Source organism: Schistocerca serialis, chromosome 1, assembly GCF_023864345.2.
Source record: "Schistocerca serialis cubense isolate TAMUIC-IGC-003099 chromosome 1, iqSchSeri2.2, whole genome shotgun sequence".
Classification (NCBI taxonomy): domain Eukaryota; kingdom Metazoa; phylum Arthropoda; class Insecta; order Orthoptera; family Acrididae; genus Schistocerca; species Schistocerca serialis.
In genome coordinates this window covers 720,009,226-720,031,348 of record NC_064638.1, presented here as the reverse complement: position 1 = coordinate 720,031,348, position 22,123 = coordinate 720,009,226, and the positions used below count along the sequence as shown (strand labels likewise).

General features: G+C 38.9%; 1 protein-coding gene across 1 annotated transcript in view; it reads right to left on the bottom strand.

Moving 5' to 3' along the window:
• The window catches only part of LOC126427179 (uncharacterized), a 100,123-nt gene that overhangs the window by 60,438 nt on the left and 17,562 nt on the right, over positions 1 to 22,123 (bottom strand). The window contains exon 3 of the mRNA XM_050089435.1: positions 12,548 to 12,673. Coding sequence (XP_049945392.1) covers positions 12,548 to 12,673 — 126 coding nt within the window. The remainder of the gene's footprint in view (positions 1 to 12,547; positions 12,674 to 22,123) is intronic.

The following is a 22,123-nucleotide window of genomic DNA, read 5'->3' as shown; positions in this document are numbered from 1 at the left end:
GTTCATAATCATCACAAACAATGAGATATGGGTTCGCCACTTTATCCCAGAATCCAAGGCCACTTCAATGACATAAAAGCATCCCACATCACCAATGAAGAAAAAATTTAAAGTGTCTCCCTCCACAGGAGAGGTTATGGCCACAGTGTTCTGGGACACAAAAAGTGTGATTCTCCTGGATTTCCTCCAGCAAGGGACCATCATTGCAGCATGTACTGTGGCACTCTTGCCAAACTTGGGTCTGCCATTAGACAAAAGAGACCAGGACTCTTGAATGAAGGTCCTGTGCTCTTACTTTTGGAATGTCCCTCATACAAAAATAAGACACAATGGCAAGACATATGAATACTGAGTCACAATTTGCCTTTATTTCTGCAAATCTGTCACAGCTGTAAGAAAAAGCTTGACATGTTCTGCTTAGTTCCACACCTCATCATCATTATGGCATCCCAACGTGAGACAACAAATATCCAAGGCATTGCCTTGGGATTATCAGGTATGTGGGTCTTTGAGTGGTATCTAGTCCCTTGACCCATCCTCTTACCAGGAAACAATACACATCCTTCTAAAATATGATGTACTGATGTATGTACATGGCAAATACTGGCCAGTTTTCAAACCAGAGAAGGAACCTATGCATGAATAGACAGAACATCCTGTAAAGGAATTTTAATAACATTTTTATATTGCCAGAGAGGCAGGGAAGATTTGTGCAATGGCTGGGTAGTTGGCTTTACTGATCAAAACTGTTGTTCTTCACTTCCATCTATGGCTCATCTCACTGACAAATGATCCTTTGCCTGAACAGTGAAGTCATTAGTTTAAGAGACACAGCACATTGTAGCACCCTCAGCTGGGCACCTTTAAATGTATTGCTTCGCTCAAATTCTTATATGTCCTGAAACCTGACCTCTGTATATGGCAGAGTGAGTCTTGGATGGACTTGGCTCATTTTTCTGTTTGTTACATACAGTAGAAGACAAAGTATATTCACTGAGTTTGAGCAGATAAGTAATTTCACTGCTGGAATATGTCTTGCCTACTGCAATTCCCTCAAGACTGTATGTACTTTTACATTAAAGACTGTAAATTCATTCACTATGTGAAGTAAGCACACAATCAACGAAAACTGTCGAACATCCAAGGTTGTCCTCTCAATAACTCATCAGTACAGACAGGCAAATTATTGCAGAGCTCAGTTTTATCGTCATTCTTAGGATTGGAATCCAAACAATTGTCTACCCCCTCCCCTCCCAGCACAATCATAAAATGATCTTCTTCTCTAGATAGTTTCATAGAGAAATTGCATCACAGTTGGTAACTAGTGCAGTAGCTATACTGAAGCATTTGACTCCAGGTGTCAGCTTTGATGCTTGATGTTAAAATGATTTTTTTTGCCAAACACAGCAGTAACAATTGCCGAAGAAGGGAGAACCCTAATGAAAACAAAAGTTGCACAATTGAAAGAGCAGGAATTCTGACATCCACTGGTAAAAAAAGTAAACTAATTTGATTTCTGAACATTTCTTCAAAATGTTCAGTACGGTGATACAGAGCAAGAGAGTGAGTCTCATAATGAATGAGCATGGACTGACTGAAAATAAAATAAAGATGTACAATTTACAGGGTTATAATAGACTGTACTATTCTTGCAGAACTGAACATAAAAGTGAAGGAGCAGCATTGCTCAGGGATTCAGTATAAATGAATGTGTTCAATGCCCAATTAAAACTGTAGACAAATGTCTTTTGAAGCTGCACTGATTCACACAAATTATCTGGAGGGCAAATGCCTAGTATTAGCAAAATGTCACTCTCGAATCTCTGGCATAAAAGATTTCTTAACTGAACTTGAAGTAATACACAACAAAGCTATTAAAGAAGTAAACAATGGAAAACCGGGATGGAATAACAGCAGTATTATGAAAAGGATAGACTGATACCATATAGAGGAGACACCAATTCACAGACAGGCACAATGAAAAGCCTGCTAAACATTTAAACTTTTGGCCAACAGACCTTCTTCATAGACAGAAAACACACACATTCACACAAGCACTACTCATACACATATGATCACTCTCTCCGGCTCATGTAGCCCGACTGTGGACTGCAGGTGCGACTGACAGGACAAATAGTCTGCCATCAGTGGTAGGGGTATGGAGGAAGAAGGGGTGGGGAGGATAACAGGATAGGGGTAGGTGTGCTTCTTGTGGCAGTGTGCCAAGGACATGGTGGGGACAGGATAGGACTGCTAGATGCAGATTCGGAGATTCGGGTGGCCTTAGGGGGGGAGGAGGGGGGCTTGTGTAGCTCTGGAGTGGGACCAGGAAGGGGGTAGATAGGTGGAGGACAGAGACTTTCAAAGGCTGATGCCAGCAGGGTTATGGGAACAAAGGATTTAATGTGAGGAGAGTTCCCACCTATGCAATTCAGTAAAGCTGGTGTTGGTAAAGAGAATTAGGATGGTGCAGGCTGTGAATCAGTCATTGAAGTGAAGCACATCATGTTAGGCAGCATGTTCAGACACTGGGTGGTCCAGTTGTCTTGGGGCCACAGTTTGCCAGTGACTGCTCATGCTGGCAGACAGTTTGTTACTTGTCATGCTGACATAGAAAGCAGTACAGCAGTTGCAGCTTAAATTGTAGATCACATATGACTTTCACAGCTTTGATAAGATAGGAGATGCATGTGACAGGACTGCAGTAGCTGGTCATGGGAGGATGCAAGGAACAGGTCTTGCATCTTGGTCTATTGCAATGATATGAGCTATGATGCAAGTGGTTGGGAGCAAGGGGAGAGTAGAGATGGACAAGGATATTGTGTTGGTTTGGTGGATGGCAGAATACCGCTGTGGGAGGAGTGGGGAGGGAGGAGGATAGGATATTCCTCATTTTTAGGGCATGATGAGTGGTAGTCGAAACACTGGTGAAAATTATGATTCAGTTGCTCCAGTCCTCAGTGGTAATGAGTCATGAGAGGAATGTTCCTTTGTGGTCAGACTTTGTATATGTGAGGGTAGGTGACTGGCTAGAAAAGGTATATACACTATGTGATCAAAAGTATCCGGACACCTGGCTGAAAATGACTTACAAGTTCGTGGCGCCTTCCATTGGTAATGCTGGAATTCAATATGGTGTTGGCCCACCCTTAGCCTAGATGACAGCAATCATTCTCACAGGCATATGTTCAATCAGGTGGTGGAAGCTTCGTTTGGGAATGGCAGCTCATTCTTCACAGAATGCTGCACCAAGGAGAAGTATCGATGTTGGTCGGTGAGGCCTGGGGTGAAGACAGCATTCCAGAACATCCCAAAGGTGTTCTATAGGATTCAGGTCAGGACTCTGTGCAGGCCAGTCCATTACAGGGATGTTATTGTCATGTAACCACTCTGTCACAGGCCATGCATTATGAACAGGCGCTTGATCATGTTGAAAGATGCAACTGCCACCCCCTGAATTGCTCTTCAACAGTGCGAAGCAAGAAGGTGCTTAAAATATCAATGTAGGCACGTGCTGTGATATTGCCATGCAAAACAATGAGGGGTGCAAGCCCCCACCATGAAAAACAGGACCACAACATAACACCACCGACTCCAAATTTTACTGTTGGCACTACACATGCTGGCAGATGACATTCACCGGGTGTTCGCCATACCCACACCCTGCCATCAGATTGTCACATTGTGTACCGCAATTTGTCACTCCACACTATGTTTTCCCACTGTTCAATCATCCAATGTTTACGCTCCTTAAACCAAGCGAGGCATCGTTTGGCATTTACTGGCGTGAAGTGTGGCTTATGAGCAGCCACTCTGCCATGAAATCCAAGTTTTCTCACCTCCCACCTAACTTTCATAGTACAGTAGAGCGTTGATTACCCGAACGTCGGTCAACCGAACAACCGCTTAACCAAACTGTGTACTCGCTCGCACCTGTTACTCTCCCACCCTACCGTCCATCATCCGCCTCACTCCCAAACGAAGTTTCCCACAGTAGTCGCCGCACTGGGCCACCGCTGGCGGAACATTGCTTCTAATGGGGCCTTCACAAGGCGCTGCTGACCGGCCGAGCCGCCAGTCGCTGTGTTTCAACAATCAGCACACTTCTGTCGGCTTGGCACTGGCAGTAGAAGTAGCGGCAGTATCAAAGCTGTTCACAGCAACAGCTGCACCAGCTTAGAGTTGAGGCGTGCCGCTCCATGTAGTTTGAAGAATTGCGCACCAGCAAGAAGAGCTTCTCATGGTGCAAACAGTCACCTTCTGTTCCCTGTTACGACCACTTGTGCGCTGCTGCATGAAGAAGTGAACTTGATGATACAAAATGCTTAAACGTAAACATGTTGCCCTTTCTATGAGGGACAAGTACGAGATTATTACTATATATTCCCGTTGAAGTTGCCTTTGTATGTTACTTTGTAATACTAAAAGAGATGCCTGTTTTTATTAATAAATTTACAGTATACTACTTCTTTTTGGCAAATAAACATGTATACAGTTCGATTATCCGAACAAACCAGTTTTCTGAACACCCATGTCCCCCAATTACTTCGGATAATCGACGCTCTACTGTACTTGCAGTGGATCTGATGCAGTTTGGAATTCCTGTGTGATGGTCTGGATAGATGTCTGCCTATTACGCATTACAACCCTCTTCAACTGTCGGGGGTCTCTGTCAACCAATAGACAAGGTCAACCTGTATACTTTTGTGCTGTACATGTCCGTTCACATTTCCACTTCACTAACACATTGGAAACAATGGACCTAGGTATGTTTAGGAGTGTGGAAGTCTCGCGTACAGACATATGACACAAGTGACACTCAATCGCCTGACCATGTTCGAAGTCCGTGAGCTCCATGGAGCACCCCATTCTGCTTTCTCACAATGTCTAATGACTACTAACGTCGCTTATATGTTGTACCTGGCAGTAGGTGACAGCACATGCACCTAATATGAAAAACGTATGTTTTTGTGGCTGTCCAGATACTTTTGATCACATAGTGTAGGAAATTTGTTTCTGACGATGGTTAGGAAAGTAATATCAGGCTGTGAAGGCCTCATTGAAACCCTTGCAAACTTGGAGTGGGGACTGCTTGTCACTACAGATGTGATTCACACAGATGACTAGGAGGTATGGAAGGGACTTCTTGGTAATAAAGGGACTTCCTGGTATGGAATGGGCAGCAGTTCTAACAGCAGCAGCTACACTGCTTAAAACATTTAGGAAATCAGGTGAGATATCATATGCAATAGACATATGGAAACATATTTTATTCAGATATTGGTTACAGTTGTAATTTTTGTGTGATACAGTACAATATTTTGCTGTCTCAACTCTTTCCTTGATGTTTACATTTCAACTCTTTCCTTGATGTTTACATTGTGTTTACATAGAGCAAGGCACCATGGGGCAACCATAATAGTGAAGTAGTCATTCTTGTTGCCCTCTAATATGGTGTGTGAACACCTCTGATGGCCAGTGTAGTTGCACACTTGTGTGGCATGGTCAGTAAGGGGTTATTTCGCCATTCTTCCATTAGTGTAATATCCGGCTTTGCAACCATTGCAGGAGGCGCTGGTTTGGCTGCAATGCATCTGGCAAGTGCATCCCAGACATGCTCAATCAGGTTTAAGTCCAGTGAACAAGCTGGGGACGCATTTGTTCAATTCCCTCAGGTTAAAACATTTTGTCCACCAGTGCAGCTCTGTGGAGATGACCATTATCATCCACCAGAAGGAACCCATCTCCTATAGCACCATCATAGGGCACAACAAAATGTCGAAGGATGTCATCTCTATATAACTCTGAGCAGTGAAAGCGCCATTCCGAATGGCATAAAGGTCCGTACGTACACCCATGCTGACTCCTGCCCACTCCATTCGTCCACCACCATGATATGGTGATGTTTCCTGCACATAAGCAGGATTGTTCAGACTTCCACATTTTCTCCAGATGAGGGAACAATGATTGTCTGGCTGAACACAAAATCTTGACTCATCTGTGAACAGCACCCTGTGCCATTCGTTACAACTCCAATCCTGATGTTTCTCCTCCCAGTTTCTGCAGACTAAACAGTGTTGCAGTTTTAATGGGACACTCACCATAAGCCTCCATGCATAAAGGCCACATTCCTGAAGGCGATTTCAGACTGTCTGTGTTGATATTGCACGTCCTGTTGCTGCCTGGAGCGTGCGTTGCAGCTGAGTCTCCTGTCTCAACAGGTAGTTAACCCATGGACATCTTTGGCCCTGCCTTCTTTTAATGGTTCCTGCTGTCTAAAATTGTGTCCAGGTCCTGGAAATTACACTTTGGGACACTCCAATAGCTGTAGCCACCTCCCTCGTGTCTGTCCCGCTTCCAGCCGTCCTATGGCTCTCCATGCCATAGCTTCAGGTAAGTCATGTTGTTGTTGCATTGCACTACTTGCTCACTACACTATCTGAACCCAATTGCTTGTGTAATTCATTTGGTAAAGTAAACATAAGTCAACACTGACCCTCTCTGCAGCAACTTTCCATTATGACCACTGTCTCGGTGACCATAATGTAGTTGTCTCCACTCCATAGAACTGACAGAAAGACATCGAACCATTTTAGTTCATTCTGCCGATGACAATAATTCAGAACCTAGATATCTCAACTGATCCCCTAACTGTTTTGACCACTTCCCGAGCAATACATTCCTCCCCATCCAACAACAATGTTCCTAACCCCAGACCACACAGAAGCATCCCCCTTGTCACCCAATATTATCCTGGCCTTGAAAACATCAACAAATTACTCCACCAGGGATATGACTTTCTCAAGTCAACCCCTGAAATGAGATCATCCCTTGACAAAATTCTCCCCACACCACCCAGAGTTGCCTTTCGTCGCCCCCCTAACCTCTGTAACATCCTTGTTAAACCCTCCAATATTCCCAGACTACCTTCTCCACCCAGCGGTTCCTACCCCTGTAACCGACCCCGCTGCAAAACCTGCCCCATGCATCCCCCCACAACCACCTACTCCAGCCCCGCTACTGGTAAAACATACACAATTCAAGGCAGGGCCACGTGTGAAACTACACATGTCATTTATCAACTGACATGCCTGCACTGCACAGCCTTTTACATCGGCATGACAACAACTAAACTGGCTGAGCGCATGAACGGACACAGACGAACTGTCCGCCTAGGAGATGCCCAATACCCAGCAGCGGAGCATGCCCTCCAGCATAATTCTAGGGGCCTAGGAACCTGCTACACCGTATTTGCCACTTGGCTTCTCCCACCCAACACCAGTCCCTCTGAACTGCGGAGATGGGAACTTGCACTCCAACACATCCTTTCATCCCGCCATCCCCCTGGACTGAACCTACGTTAAACAACCTCAATCCCATTTACTCTTCAGTCTTCTCCTCTTTCCCTTTCCTCTTTAGCCATTCACACATCTTTTCATCCTACATAGTTGTGTTTATCTTTATACTATATACCTCTTTACTTCTGTATGCATCCTCTTTGGTTTGACGCTGGCACAATACTTACAGTAGAATATCTTTGGATTCCCTCTGACAACCATGCCTCCATCCTTGCTACCCTCCCTATTTTCCTTTCCCTGTTGCTTCATAACCTGGGTTGTGAGTAACTGAATCTCCTTTCCCTTCTTCCCTTTCTTTCCCCTCTCTCCTCCCCGATGAAGGAACATTTGTTCCGAAAGCTAGGAACGTAAATTTTCGGTTCTGTTTTATGTGTATCTATCGGCTGTACTGAGCTGAGGTAAGTACTGGCCAGCCCCTCTATCTCTTTGTTAGTATTTGTTTCACATCTCATATGAGATTTTCCATTAATCATTCATATCATTTATGTACATAGAGAACAACAGTGGTCCTTTCACACTTCCCCGGACCACTCCTGACAATAACGCTGTCTCTGAACACTCGCAATCAATGACAAAATACAGGGTTCTGTTACTTGAGAAGTCTTTGAGCCACTCAAATATCTGTGAACTTATTCCACACACTTGTACCTTTGTTAACAATCTGCAATGGGGCATCGTGTCAAATGCTTTCCTGAAATCTAGAAGTATGAATTCTGCACATTGCTCTTCATTCATAGTTTGCTGTATATCATGTAAGAAGAGGGCAAGCTGACTATCGTATGATCGGTGCTTTCTAAAATCATGCTGATTAGTGGACATAAGCTTCTCAGCCTCAAGAAAGTTTCTTATATTTAAACTGAGAATATTCACGGGTTTTGCAGCAAACTGAAGTTAGGGATATTGATCTGTAATTTTGGAGGTCCTTTCTATTACCCTTCTTGTATGTAGGAGTCACCTGTGCCTTTTCCCAGTCACTTGGGACTTTATGCTCAGTGAAAGATTCATGACAAATGCAAGCTATGTAAGGGGACAAAACCATAGAGTACTCTTTGTAAAACTGAATTGGTATTCCATCCGCACCTAATGACTTGTTTGCTTTCAAATCATTCAGTTGTTTCTCTATGTCAGGGATGATTTGATGGTCAAATAACCGTATGTTTGTATGATTCTCCTGCAGGAATGATTTCTTTAATGCAAAATTTAAAACTTCGGCTTTCATTTTGCTATCTTCAACTTCCACATCTGACTGGTCAGTAAGGGACTAAATGGAAGCATTAGACCCGAACAGCGATTTTACACAGGAACAGAATTTTCTTGGTTTCCCTGCCAGATCTTTTGCTAAGGCATGACGGTTTTAATTGTTGTATAATTTGCACACACATGTTTTCACAGACACATGAATGATTTGGGTGATGTGGGAGAAAGCTGTAAAACTTTCACGTCAACCCTAAATTATGCATAAACATATCTTGTCCAAAGATCCACAGAAAGAAAAATTTAACATATGGTAAGAAATGGACCACCACAGAAGTCAAGAATACTAGAGGAGATTCAAAAGATTTTTACAGAAGATATCAGTACTAGAGGAGATTCAAATGATTTTTACAGAAGATATCAGAAATGCAGTAGTAAAGCAGTTGTGAGATGTACAGACATAAGAAGGAAGAAAATAGTAGGATGATACACTGAAAAACAAAAACATTGAGGCGACAGATTGAATACAAGTAAAAATAATTAAAAATAATCAAACACAGCACACAATAACTAGTAAAACATCTGACATTCCTAGCAAATTTGGTAACAGAGTAGGGTATGTTCCCGACATGCCTGGAAAAGATTAAGTAGTGCTAGTTTATAAAGATAGTGGCAAGAGAATTCTGGAAATTATAGACTTATAACGATTACACCCACCTCATCAAAAATTGTAGAAATAGCTATAAAAACAGTTATAAAATTTACAGAAAAACAAAATATCCTGGATGAAGCATAGCATGGATTTACGAAAGGAAAGTCTACAAAAACAGCAGCAGCAAGCTTCATGACATACACATTAAAAGCACACGAGAAATTTTTGTGGTGTATTCTTGGACCTCTCAAAAGCCCTTGACTGTGTATGCATTCTACACTCAAAAATATGCATGAGTAAGATATCAGGGGAATTCAACCAGTCCAATAAACTAGAGAACAAAATGTCAAATCAAGACAAAAGGTAAACAATATTAACACTAGACTCAACACTCAGTCTGCTACTTTTTGCATCTACTTCCACATCTGCATGTCCATCTGTACTCAACAAATTCCTCTGAAGTACATAGCAGAGATTATATCACACTGTATCAGTTATTACGGTTTCTTCCCATTCCATTCACATATGGATCACAGGAAGAATGATTGCTCAAATGCCTCTGTGCATGGTGTACTTAATCTAATCTTTTCCTCAGGATCCCTCTGTGAGCAATACATAGGGGGTTACAGAAAATTCCTGTAGTCGTCAACTAAAGTGGGTCCATGAAACTCTGCAAGTAGACTTTCTTGGAATAGTTTATGTTTATCTTCATCAGTCTGCCAGTTTAGTTTCTTCATCACTTCTGTGATACTTTCACAGGCATCAAACGAACCTTTAACTATTTATGTTCAATACCTCTGTTAGTCGTATCTGCTATGGATTCCACACACTTGAGCAGTTTTCTAGAATGGGTCACACGTATTATTTGTAAGCGGTCTCCTTTGTAGACTGACTGCATTTCCCCATTATTTTACCAATAAACCATAGTCTACCACCTGCTTTACTTATAACTGAGCCTATGTGATCATTCCATTTCGTATCCCTACAAAGGGTTATACCCTGGTATTTGTGTGAGTAGGCTGTTTCCAAATGTGACTCATTGATATTACAGTCATAGGATGTTTTATTGTTTTGTGAAGAGCACAATTTCATATTTCTAAACATTTAAAGTAAGTTTCCAACCATTGCATCACTCTGAAATCTTCTCAAACTCTGAATGACTATTATGCAGCTTCTTTCAAACAGTACTTCATTACAGATCACTGCATCTTCTGCAAAAAGCCTGAGGTTAATATTGTCTGAAACATCATTAATATGTTAATATACAACACCAATATCCAGGGTCTCAACACACTTCCCTGGGGCACACCTAAAGTTACTTCTACATTTGACAATGACTCAACATCTAAAATAACATGCTGCCTCCTCCCTACCAAAATATCCTCCATCCAGTCACAAATTTCACATGATACACCATATTATCATACTTTTGATAGTAAGTGTAGATGTGATATTGAGTCAAATGTTTTTCAGAAATCAAGACATACAGCATCTGCTTAAATGCCTTGATCCAAAGCTTTCATTATGTCATGTGAGAAAAATATGAGTCTGATTTTACATGATCAATGTTTTCAAAATCTGTGCTGGAAGGTATGGAGGAGGTCATTCTGTTCCTTGTTATGTTTCAACTCATAATATGCTCTACGTTCTGCAACAAATGGATGTCAAGGGTGTATTGTACAGCAGTTCTGTGGATCATTTCCATTACCCTTCTTGTACAGACCCGTGACATGTGCTTTCTTCCATCTACTGGGCAGGGCTTCCTGTTTGAGGGATCTGTAATGGATTACAGTTAACAGAGCTGCAAATTTGGTACAGAATCTGATAAGGGTTCCATTGAGCACTGGGGCTTTGTTTAACTTTAATGATTTCACCTGTTTCTCAATGCCACTAACATTAATGTCTATTTCACTCATCTTTTCAGTAGTGCAAGAATTAGATTGAAATAACACTCCTGGGTTTTCCTTTGGAAAAGAACATTTGAAAACAGAGTTAAGCATTACTGCTTTTGCTTTGCTACCCTTAACTTCATTTCCAGTCTTATCTATGAGTGACTGGATACTAACTTTGGAGGCCCAACAGCCTTTTGCCTAATCAAGTTTTCCAAGATTTCTGTAAAGGTCTCCCATGAGAGAAACAAAGTTGTGATCAAAATTACTTACGCTTTTGTGACTACTTGTTGACACATTGCCTGCTGTCTCTGCTTCAGTAACCTCAGCCGAAGTTTGTCCAATGATCACGCTAATGCATTGGCACCACAAGCAGGCAGCATCCCCAAAGACTCACACTCCACCTTCTGGTGGCAAATCAGATTCTCCCTAAGGAGCCACTGAAGACCAAAAGTCTCTTACAACAAATTACTCAAATTACACCTGGATAAGCTCCACAAAGTTGTTGGTGCAGTTTACTTTTGCCCTGTACATTTTTTAAGGTGCACACTAGAAATGTCATATTTATTGAACATGTATATGTAAGATCATATGGACTGTAACCATATCTTTACCTTGGAAGTGTCTTTGAAAGATGAATGATGCTACATTTACATGTTAAAGGTGACAACACAATAGCATTATGTTTTACTGTCACTGAGCAGGCACTTAAAAACTGTATGATTTACAGAGCAGTTCATCAACATTTCTTACTCTTGTGTTGTTGGGCATCTATAGATAAAGGACCACTGTGAATATTAAAAACTGGGGTGAAATATTGGTACAGCTGCATTGTGCACTACCTGATTGACACCATGACTTAAGAACTGTAAATTTCAAACTGTTTCATGATAATGTTTCTGCTATACTGCTGCTATTTTTCATGAAAAAATTGTAAAATTTTAATAACCACAATTTCAACCAGAACATTTATATTCATCTATTTAGATCAAGGAAGAAATTATATGTGGTAAAACATTTCAGTTTACATGATATTTTTAAAACAGTTGTACATGCAGAGATTTACTAAGGTTAAAGAAAAGATTCCATTATTTTCACAGTTACAACAGCAATGATAATGAGGTTCTGAAATAAACATTTTCTATTCTCCAGAAGCAACATAACTGAAAACTCAGCTATTCAATTAGTCACTACATTTTACCACCAAAAACAGAATGTAGCAAGCAAATTGAAATAAATCTGGTACTTTAGAAAATAATATTAGTCACTATTAGAATGTCATTTTGCCAAAAAATTGGAGATAAAACTATGAACAGCACAGTACCTGATACAGTAACCAGAAACATATAAAGTACTATCTTTGGTAGGTAATTTGTCAGTGGGAAGACTTAAAATTCATTTCTGCAATGAAATACGTGTACATTAATTTATTGTCTAAATTTTGGATAACTTACGACTGATAAGAAAAACAAAGTATGTAGCTCGAGGCTGAAATAGTCGTAGTTCCAAGCCATTCTTGCATGGCTCCACATCATTTACATTCAGTAAACTGCCGTAGTCATCACAGAGGTCAATCTCATCTGGAAACAAAAATATAATACGGCACTTTGAAATCGTGAATTCACAGTTTGTTTCAGGATTTGGGCAGGCAGTTTTGAAAGAAGTCACTGTTGTAATTTGGTTTAAAGGTAAACAACACTGAAGTACATACAGTATCACAGAAGGTGAATTACATAAAAATTGAACTGATCAAAATAATATATTAGTTGTAAAATAGTAAATTACTTTAAAAAATATCATCTCAATATATTTACTCTTTGTGTCCATGTTTGGACAGTAAGATATATTTGAAAAGTTCATCTTAAGAAAAATAGATTTTTCTCCACAATATCCCACACAGGTTTTGCTATTACACCGTCCTCAAGGGATCCACGTGCAGCACTTCTGGCTGCTCATGTTGCTGCCTTTCTTCTCTATTACAAGTGACATTCTAAACAAGATGGCGAGACATATCAGTGCACAGGAAAATATGATGTAGAGCATGTTTGTATAAAGCAACAGAGTTGACATAACAACACATGACAAACAGTAGAGAAACAAACTACCATAAAATTTGTAAAAATACATTAAAAATTCACAACTAAAATGTAGTAAACACAACTATTATAGTAGTTTTGTAGAAGTAATGCAAATAAACTGCATTAAAATATCACCTGCTGTAAAGCAAACAGATAGCAACAGGAACAACCAAATGCTTCATTTAAGCAATGACATGAGTTTGATTCACTTGCTCATTTCACTACACTCGCTACACAAAGTTTACCATATGATTTACTGATTAATATTAACTTCCGATAAATCTCCTGTAAAGTAATGCTTTAATGTTTAACAAAGTTAACTTTATTAGTAACAGATTAAAGCTTAGCAAAGTTAACTTTTTGACTAACATTGCCCAGCTATATGGATTTGACCTTTTTTTTGCTGAGTGTCTGCGCAAGATGGCTTGTAGCATATTCAGGGATTGAGTTAAGAAATTTTGAAACTTTAATACGCCTCGTCTGCTCCAACTCTCTCAAGGCCACATATACTTCTGTGTTTTGGACACTATATTCATTCAAGTAAGTGGATGTTCAAGACACGTCAAACCAAAGGGGGCAAGGTCATGCCCCCTGGTTAGACTACTACTGTAACTTAACATGGCACTGGTATAAGATGTGTACAAACTTATTTTAAAAAATTCAATCTTCAGTACTCCACTCTAAATTAAACCTGAGCACCATCCATGGATAAAGGCTAGATCCTTATCTGTGCTAAGTGCAGGAGGTTCTCCACAGAATCAGTGAGAAAAGGAACATATGGAAAACACTGACAAGAAGAAGGGATAGGATACAGGACATCTGCTAAAACATTATGGAGTAACTTCCATGATACTGGACAGAGCTGTAGAGGGTAAAAACTGGAGATGAACAGAAGAAATCTGAATAAATCCATAAGATAATTGAGCACATAGGCTGCAGGTGCTACTATGAGATGAAGAGGTTGACAAAGGAGAGGAATTCATGCTGCGCCACATCAAACAAGTCAGAAGACTGATGACTCAAAAAAAGTGCCACAAATGTTGCTTTTGAACAGATGACTTGGTCAGTCACAAGCAGTTTGCAACTTCCTCTTTCATAGGTGGCTGCCCAACTGTGTGGTATACTGACAATTGTGAATGAAACAAGAAACTGTGAGCCTGATGTACCAGAAATGGTTGCTGTCTGATGCCAGGTATACAGGTGCACAAAAACTTGTGGCCAAGTAATACTGCAGTGGAAAGTTTAATTGATCATATCTTTGATTAGTAACACTTTTATGAAAGCTGCATGCATTAGAAGAACAAGCACATTAAAAATAATAATCTATATAGTGAATCTAAATGAAATTCAGCTGAGATAACATTCTGAAATATTCATGCATATGTCACATATAAATTACGTAAATAACTGTATCCAGGTAGGATATGGATTAGACAAAAAAATTAGTAATTATCAGGTGTAGTAATTCCAATTTGCTATATCTCAGTATCCTCTCCCCACCAAAAGAGTTACACAGACAGAAATTGAGAAACAGCTGACTGGATAATTCAATGGCATATGTGGTGCAACAATAAAGTAACAAGACTGCCTCTCTAGGGCAGCAACCCTGCAGCCTGCTACCACAGGCATTATGTGAACTTGGCCTTTCTGCACCACAATTGCAAGTGGTGTGTACCTACAATGTTTCAGACATGAGCAGTAGCTTGAAAACTGAAGTCCTATGTTTGCTCCTCATCACAACAAAGGAATCTTGAAAAACTGTGCAGCAGTATGCCATGTCTGTCAGTGTGAAATTCAACGCAAAATACACAGTATCATATGGGGAGATTCAACAGGCTTTTGGAAACAAGGCTTTATCAAGAACAGAAGTGTTTCACTGGCACAAAATGTTTTCTGAAGGAGAAAGCAATGTCGAAGAAGAATACTGTAGTGGGCGATCATCAACAGATAACACAGTCAGAGGAAGTGAACTTGTGCAAGCTGATCAAAGATTAACTGTGAAAATAAACTGCATATGATCTGAACATTGATTGGGAAACTGGTCATCTGATACTGACTGAAAACCTGGAAAAGAAAACTTTGTTCCAAAATGGTTCCCAGAAATCTCACACAGCAACAGAAAGATCAACTAGAAGACTATAGCTGTTGATCTGCTGCAACAAGTGGAACTGAACCCAGAATTACTAGAATGAGTTATCACAGGTGATGAAAGTTGGTTTATGCAGTATGATCCCAAGACGAAACATCATTGTACACAATGGTGTTCAAAGGAATTCCCAAGACTAAAGAAAGCGCACAAGTCGAAGTCAAAGATGATGTGCTTGCTTGTGCGTTTCTTTGACTTCATGGGTATTGTGCACAAAGAGTGGCTATCTCCAGACCAGACAGTAAACGAGTACTACTACCAAGAAACCCTAGAAAGATTTTGAAAACGTGCCAGTCACATTTGTCCACACATTGCTAACAACTGGGTCCTACATCACAATAATGCACCATCCCATACTGCATTGTCTGATGTGATGGGCAGCTATTAGAGTGAAAGTCCATTGCAGCTCCATTGCAACCTCCTTATTCACCTGACATGATCACACATGATTTTGTTTTTATTCGCAAAAGTGAAGTCTGTCATTAAAGGACACCATTTTACAGCAGTACAGGAATCAAAGCAGTTGTAAGAAGGGCTTTTGCTGGTGTACCAGTAAATGAGTTCCAGAGATTCTACCAGCACTGGAAACACCAATGGAGTGAGTGTGTGCAGGTAGTTAAAAATATAAGTAATGATGTTATTTCTAACCAGTCTCATTACTTTAATGTTTCTCTTTTATCAGTGATTACTAAACATTTTTAAAGTTATTACCAACTTAAACATTTTAAACTGTCATAAACTCTACATGTACTGACAGCAGAAACTGGTATTGGTCATCGTCCTTCATTTTTACAATTTTACAAATGTTCAACAGTTACAGTCTTTGCAGTTTATATAGTGTGTTCTCTGTTTGTTACAACATCCATTATTTTAATTTTATTATCAAATATATGACATAATAATATTTTTTCATTTTACACCAATGGTACAACTTGTGTGTAGTCTAAACTCTTTCTCAAATACATCTGCTAACAGCTTCTAAATGTCCATGTAGTGAGTCTAGAGAGGAATTCCAAAGCACAGGATCCACTCATGGAAGAGGTTGTGCCTATAGCTGCACAGAAATAATTTATCATACAGATTGTATATCCCTTTCCAGGATTCAAAACAGTGTTTTATATTCTTGTTCAGAAGACTACAACAGGTTATCAGGATACATCAGGCAGCAAATATAAACTCCACAAATATTTAAAAGCAAGCAAAAGAATACCTCATAAGCCAGTCCTTATATAATTTATCACAACACATGGATGCACAAATGTAAATTCTACCTATATTGCCAGTATATACACTGCTGATAATGGTCTATGTTAAGCTAGGTAAAGGCTTTGTTTGAAGTACTATATAAACATAGAAGTTGTGTACTATTAGAGGAGGACCAGTTGCATTTTTAAAAGTAGCTGTTTTTCTCCTGACCTACAGATATAAAGTAACATAGATACAATTACCACTATTATCAGTTTGTTGTGATACAGATATAGGGAATACTTCATGGAATATAATAAATAGATATCGCAAAGCCACCCCTAAGTTAGACCCTCAAATTGACAGAATCCCACATGAAGGAAACCACATTAATGATACAGATAAAATCTGCAATATATTTAATGAATATTTTATATCGTCAGCTGTGAATCCAGTTAATAACATAGGTCTGACTTAGATGGTAAAGCCTTACCCTAGGCTGGACACTGCTTTTGAATTTAAGGAAGTGAGTGTGGAGGAAAGAGGAAAAATAATAAATAACTTACAGAATAAGACCTCATCTGGCTGTGATGGACTGAGTAGTATTATAATTAAAAAATGCAATAAGGAATTAGTTGGAATAATTACCCATATGATCAACAGTAGCATCAGGGAACACACATTTCCAAATATATTGAAGAAAAGTACAGTTAAACCTGTACATAAAAAAGGATCGAAAGAAGAGCTATCAAACTTCAGGCCCGTATCACTAATACCAATTTCCGGTAAAATATTTGAAACTGTTTTGTTGACACAACTTATTGATTATTTCACAAAGAATAATTTACTAGCAGAAACACAGCATGGTTTTAGAACATCACAGTACCGTTATGGCAATTACCCAACTTCTCCACAAGGTGTATGATGCCTTGGATGAGGGAATGCAGACGGAAGGGATATTTCTAGACCTTGCTAAAGAATTTGACTCAGTGAACTATGAGCAACTACAAAGCAAATTTGAAACTTACAATATAAATGCCACATCCATACAACTACTGAGCACTTATCTAACCAATTGCAAACAGTGTACAAAGCTGAGTTATGAAATTAATGATCAGATCAAGGTGTACCTCAGGGCTCCATATTGGGCCCTTTCCTTTTCCTGGACTACATTAATGATTTAGGGGCACCTCTGTACTCCCAATTAGTACGTTATGCAGATGATACCTCACTTTTGTTCTTTTGCAAACAAACTAATGACTTGACATTGGCTGCAACTGATGGCTTAAGTCAAATAACTACTTACTTCCAAGATCAAGATCTAAAAATCAATATTAGCAAAGCCCAGCTATTACCATTTAAACTTGCTAATTCATACCAAACCTGTATTGATAATATAAGTGGCATCAAAAAATTAGACACTGACAAATGTAAATTTTTGGGTATATACCCAGACGACAATCAATTTTGTATGCAATAAAATCAGCAGTTCACTGCCCGTAATTAGCAAACTATCAAAATTAGTCTCTGAACAAACATTAAAAACTGCTTATTATGGGACAATATTTGCATATATTAATTATGGAATAGAGGTATGGGGACGTGCTGCTGATAGACACATGAACAGAATGCTAACACTGCAGAAAAGAGCAATCAGGACCATGCATTGACTAGGATACAGAGATTCATGTAGGGAAACCTTTGTACAACATAAAATATCTAACAGTATATTCCTTGTATCTGTACAAATTAATAACATTCTTTGTGGACCATAAAAATAATGAAACTAAGTGCTCTGATGTGCGTACCCATAACACAAGACAAAAAGATTGCTTCTTCAGAAACAGAACTAAACTAAAGACAACAGATCATAGTCCTTGGATTAATGGCCAGATATGGTTTAACAAACTGCCACAGAGGTAAAGTATTCAAAAGGGAATTAAAATCGTTCTTAACTCTCAAATGTTTGTACTCACTGAATGAATACTGATATTAAAATGTAGCTATTCTTAAATGTAGGCCTAACTCTTCTATCTATATGATGTACTATTCTGAGGTGATTATAATGTTTATTATTTTTGTAACAACATGCTGTAAATTCAAATACCTATACTATATAACAACTGTATGTTGCATTATGAAGCACTGTACCATATATTGCCAAGTGCATCACCGTAAGTGGCCTCTTGTACATGTGAATTGCAAATTCCTACTGTTTGTACAAAAATTGTATAAAAATGCTATGGTGTTTGCAAAAGTCACCAGTGGGTGACTATATGCAAAAAAGATAATAAATGAATGATATTTTGTTTCAGGAGTAGCCAACAGTGGTGGCTTCTGCCTGTTAATGTAAACTTGACTCAGTCCACATTCTTGAAGGTTCTTCTTTAAGATGGAATTTACAGAGTGCAATATGTGAATGAACAAATGTGTTCTCTTCTGATTCAACAGACAACATCAATGAATCATGCTCTGATGGCTTTGGAGCTGTGTGTTTAGGCATGTTGTTGTTTTTAACTGAGCTGTTTCCTTTTGTGGAGCATCGTACTGCTGCACTACGAGTGATATTACCTACTGCTTTGTCTGATTTAAGTTTCCTTGTTTTTCTTTTTATTTTGTCCCCTCATGAAGCCTCCCAGTTTTACAACTTCATTCACAAATCCATTCCTCTGTAGGTTTACTCATTGTTACCATTTCTATGCCACCATTATTCGTTGGTGCAGGTTACTGTCATGAATGACTTTATGGATGTTGGTGGCTCTGTGGTCTTGAATGTATTCCATGACTTCATGTATGACACATGTTGTGCCATCTTCCTTCTTAAATCTTATTCTCCTCATCAGTGAATGAACATTATTTGTTCTCTGCCACATGACTTTCTATGCAGTGAATACATATCGAGTGGCAGGATGTTTATAGTGCCAATAACATAAATGACAAATATAATGCTTTTCTTAACACATTTCTCATGATCTTTGAGAGTTGCTTTCCATTAGAACATTCTAAACAGGGTACTAGCAGTAAAAGGGCAGTCTGGGTGGCTGACTAGTGGGATAATGATATCATGTACATCAAAGCAGAAATTATATCAAAATGTTACAGAAGTAGTCACAATCAAGCTACAGTAGCCCATTACAAACAGTATTGTAAGGTGCTTAAAAATGTTATTAGGAAGGTAAATCATATGTGGTACACAAATAGAATAGCTAATTCACAGGATAAAATTAAAATCATATGGTCAGTTGTGAAAGAAGTGTCTGATCAGCAGCATAAGAGTAAAAGTATTTCTGCTACTGATAAGTCAAATATATGTACAGTATTGAACAATCATTTGCTGAGCATTGCTGGTGAGCTAAATAAAAACTTAGTTTCTACAGGGACTCATATAACTCTCTTGGAAAATGCCCTTCCGAGACTGATGTCTGAAATACTCCTCTGTGATACTGACAAGGGGAAGATTGTGCCAATAATTAAATCACTGAAGACTAAGGACTCTCATGGATATGGTGGAGTGCCTAGCAGAATATTAAAGTACTTTGCTGCACATATTAGCCCTGTAATTAGCCATATTTGTAACTTTTTCTTTAGGAATGGTCAGTTTCCTGAGCAACTAAAGTACTCAGTAGTAAGGCCACTTTATAAGAAGGGAGAAAGGGATAATGTAGGCAATTTTAGACCTACTTCTATGCCTTCAGTGTCTGCTACAGTTATTGAAAAGGCTGTGTATGCAAGGATAATTGAGCATTTTTTTATCACATAATTTGCTATCAAATGTCCAGTCCGGCTTTAGAATCCATTTAACAATTGAAAATGCTATATTTTCTTTTCTCTGTGAGTACTGGATGGGTTAAACAAAAGGTTTCAAACACTAGGCTTCTTTTTTTATTTAACTTCAGCTTTTGAGTGTGTTGATCACAAAATATTGCTCCAGAAGTTGGACACTACAGAATATGGGGAGCAGCTCACAATTGGTTCACCTCTTACTTTCACAACAGGCAGTAAAAGGCCAATATTCATGGTGTGAAGAACAGTTGTAATGTGGAGTGTGAGTGGTGTACGGTTAAATGGGGGGTGCCCCAGGGATCAGAGTTGAGGCCACTCCTGTTCCTTATTTATATAAATGATAAGCCCTCTAGTATTACAGGTAATTCTAAAATATTCATGTTTGCTGATGACACTACCTTTGTAGAAAAGGATGTTGCATGCAACATTGGCTCTGTTTCAAACAGTGCAGTCCATGACACACGTTCATGGCTTGTGGAAAATAAACAACACTAAATCAGAGTAAGACTCAGTCTTTACAGTTTCTAACACAAAATTTAACAAAACTGGACGTTTTAATTTCACAAGATGGACATATAGTTAGTGAAACCGAACATTTCAAATTTCTAGGCGTTCAGATAGGTAGTAAACTGTTGTGGGAAGCCCATGTTCAGAATCTTGTTCAAAGACTTAATGCTGCCATTTTTACTATTCGAACAGTATCTGCAGTAAGTGATCATTCAACACAAAAATTACTCTACTTTGCTTATTTTCTTTCGCTTATGTTGTATGGTATTACATTTTGGGGTAACTCTTCCCATTCTAAAAGTTATTTTTGGCTCAGAAACGGGCAGTTCGGGCAATAAGTAATGTAAGTTTGCAGAACCTTTTGTCAACCCGTGTTCACTAGTCAGGGTATTTTGACATTGCCTTCTCAATACATATGTATTTTTTACTCTCATTTCTTGTTAACAATATCAGCTTATCCCAAGACTTAACAGCTTTCACTCAGTTAAAACTCGGCAGAAATCCAATCTGCATTTGGATCGCGCATCCTTAACTCTTGTGCAGAAAGGTGATCAGTAGACTGCTGCATCTTTTCAATAATCTACCACAAGAATTCAAGAATCTTAGCAGAAATCCACATGCTTTCAAATTAAAACTGAAGATTTTTCTCGTGGGTTATTCCTTCTATTCTGTTGAGGAGTTTCTTGAAAAATTAAGTTGATTCTTATGTTATATTGTTGATTGTGTTTACTTAAATTTATGGCTTGACTTTTTTTGGATTGATAAACATAATATTTTATCTGTTATTACTTTTATGTTGTAATTACATGTTCCATGACATTGGAGATTTGCTCCACAATTTGGTCCTATGGAACTAGATGTGTAAATAAATAAATACAAATTCATGTGCAAGTTAACCACATTCCTGACAAGTAAATCGAAATTCACAATACAGGTTGTAAGTCCACATCATTAGTATTTACATCAGTTTAGGTGATTTGGTATGTACGACCTCACAATTATGTAAATAAATCCAACTATATACTACAGTAACTTTCAGAAGTTGAAGAGGACTTCTGTGAAGACTATCTTCCTCTTGTTTCACAATGTTCTTAAATCTGGTAACATCACTTGATTCCTATATATATTATTTCAGTGTAGTATGTAACTAAAAAATTATACTGTACTCCAAAACCTCACTGACATATAAGATCGTAACTACCTGGCCAGCTCTAACAGACTCAACATGAACCACACCGATGTACAGCTCAGTTCCTATAATCAAAATCATGTCATAATACTATAATACATGCATTGGTGGCATGTGCTCTTACATTGTTCTGCATACAAGA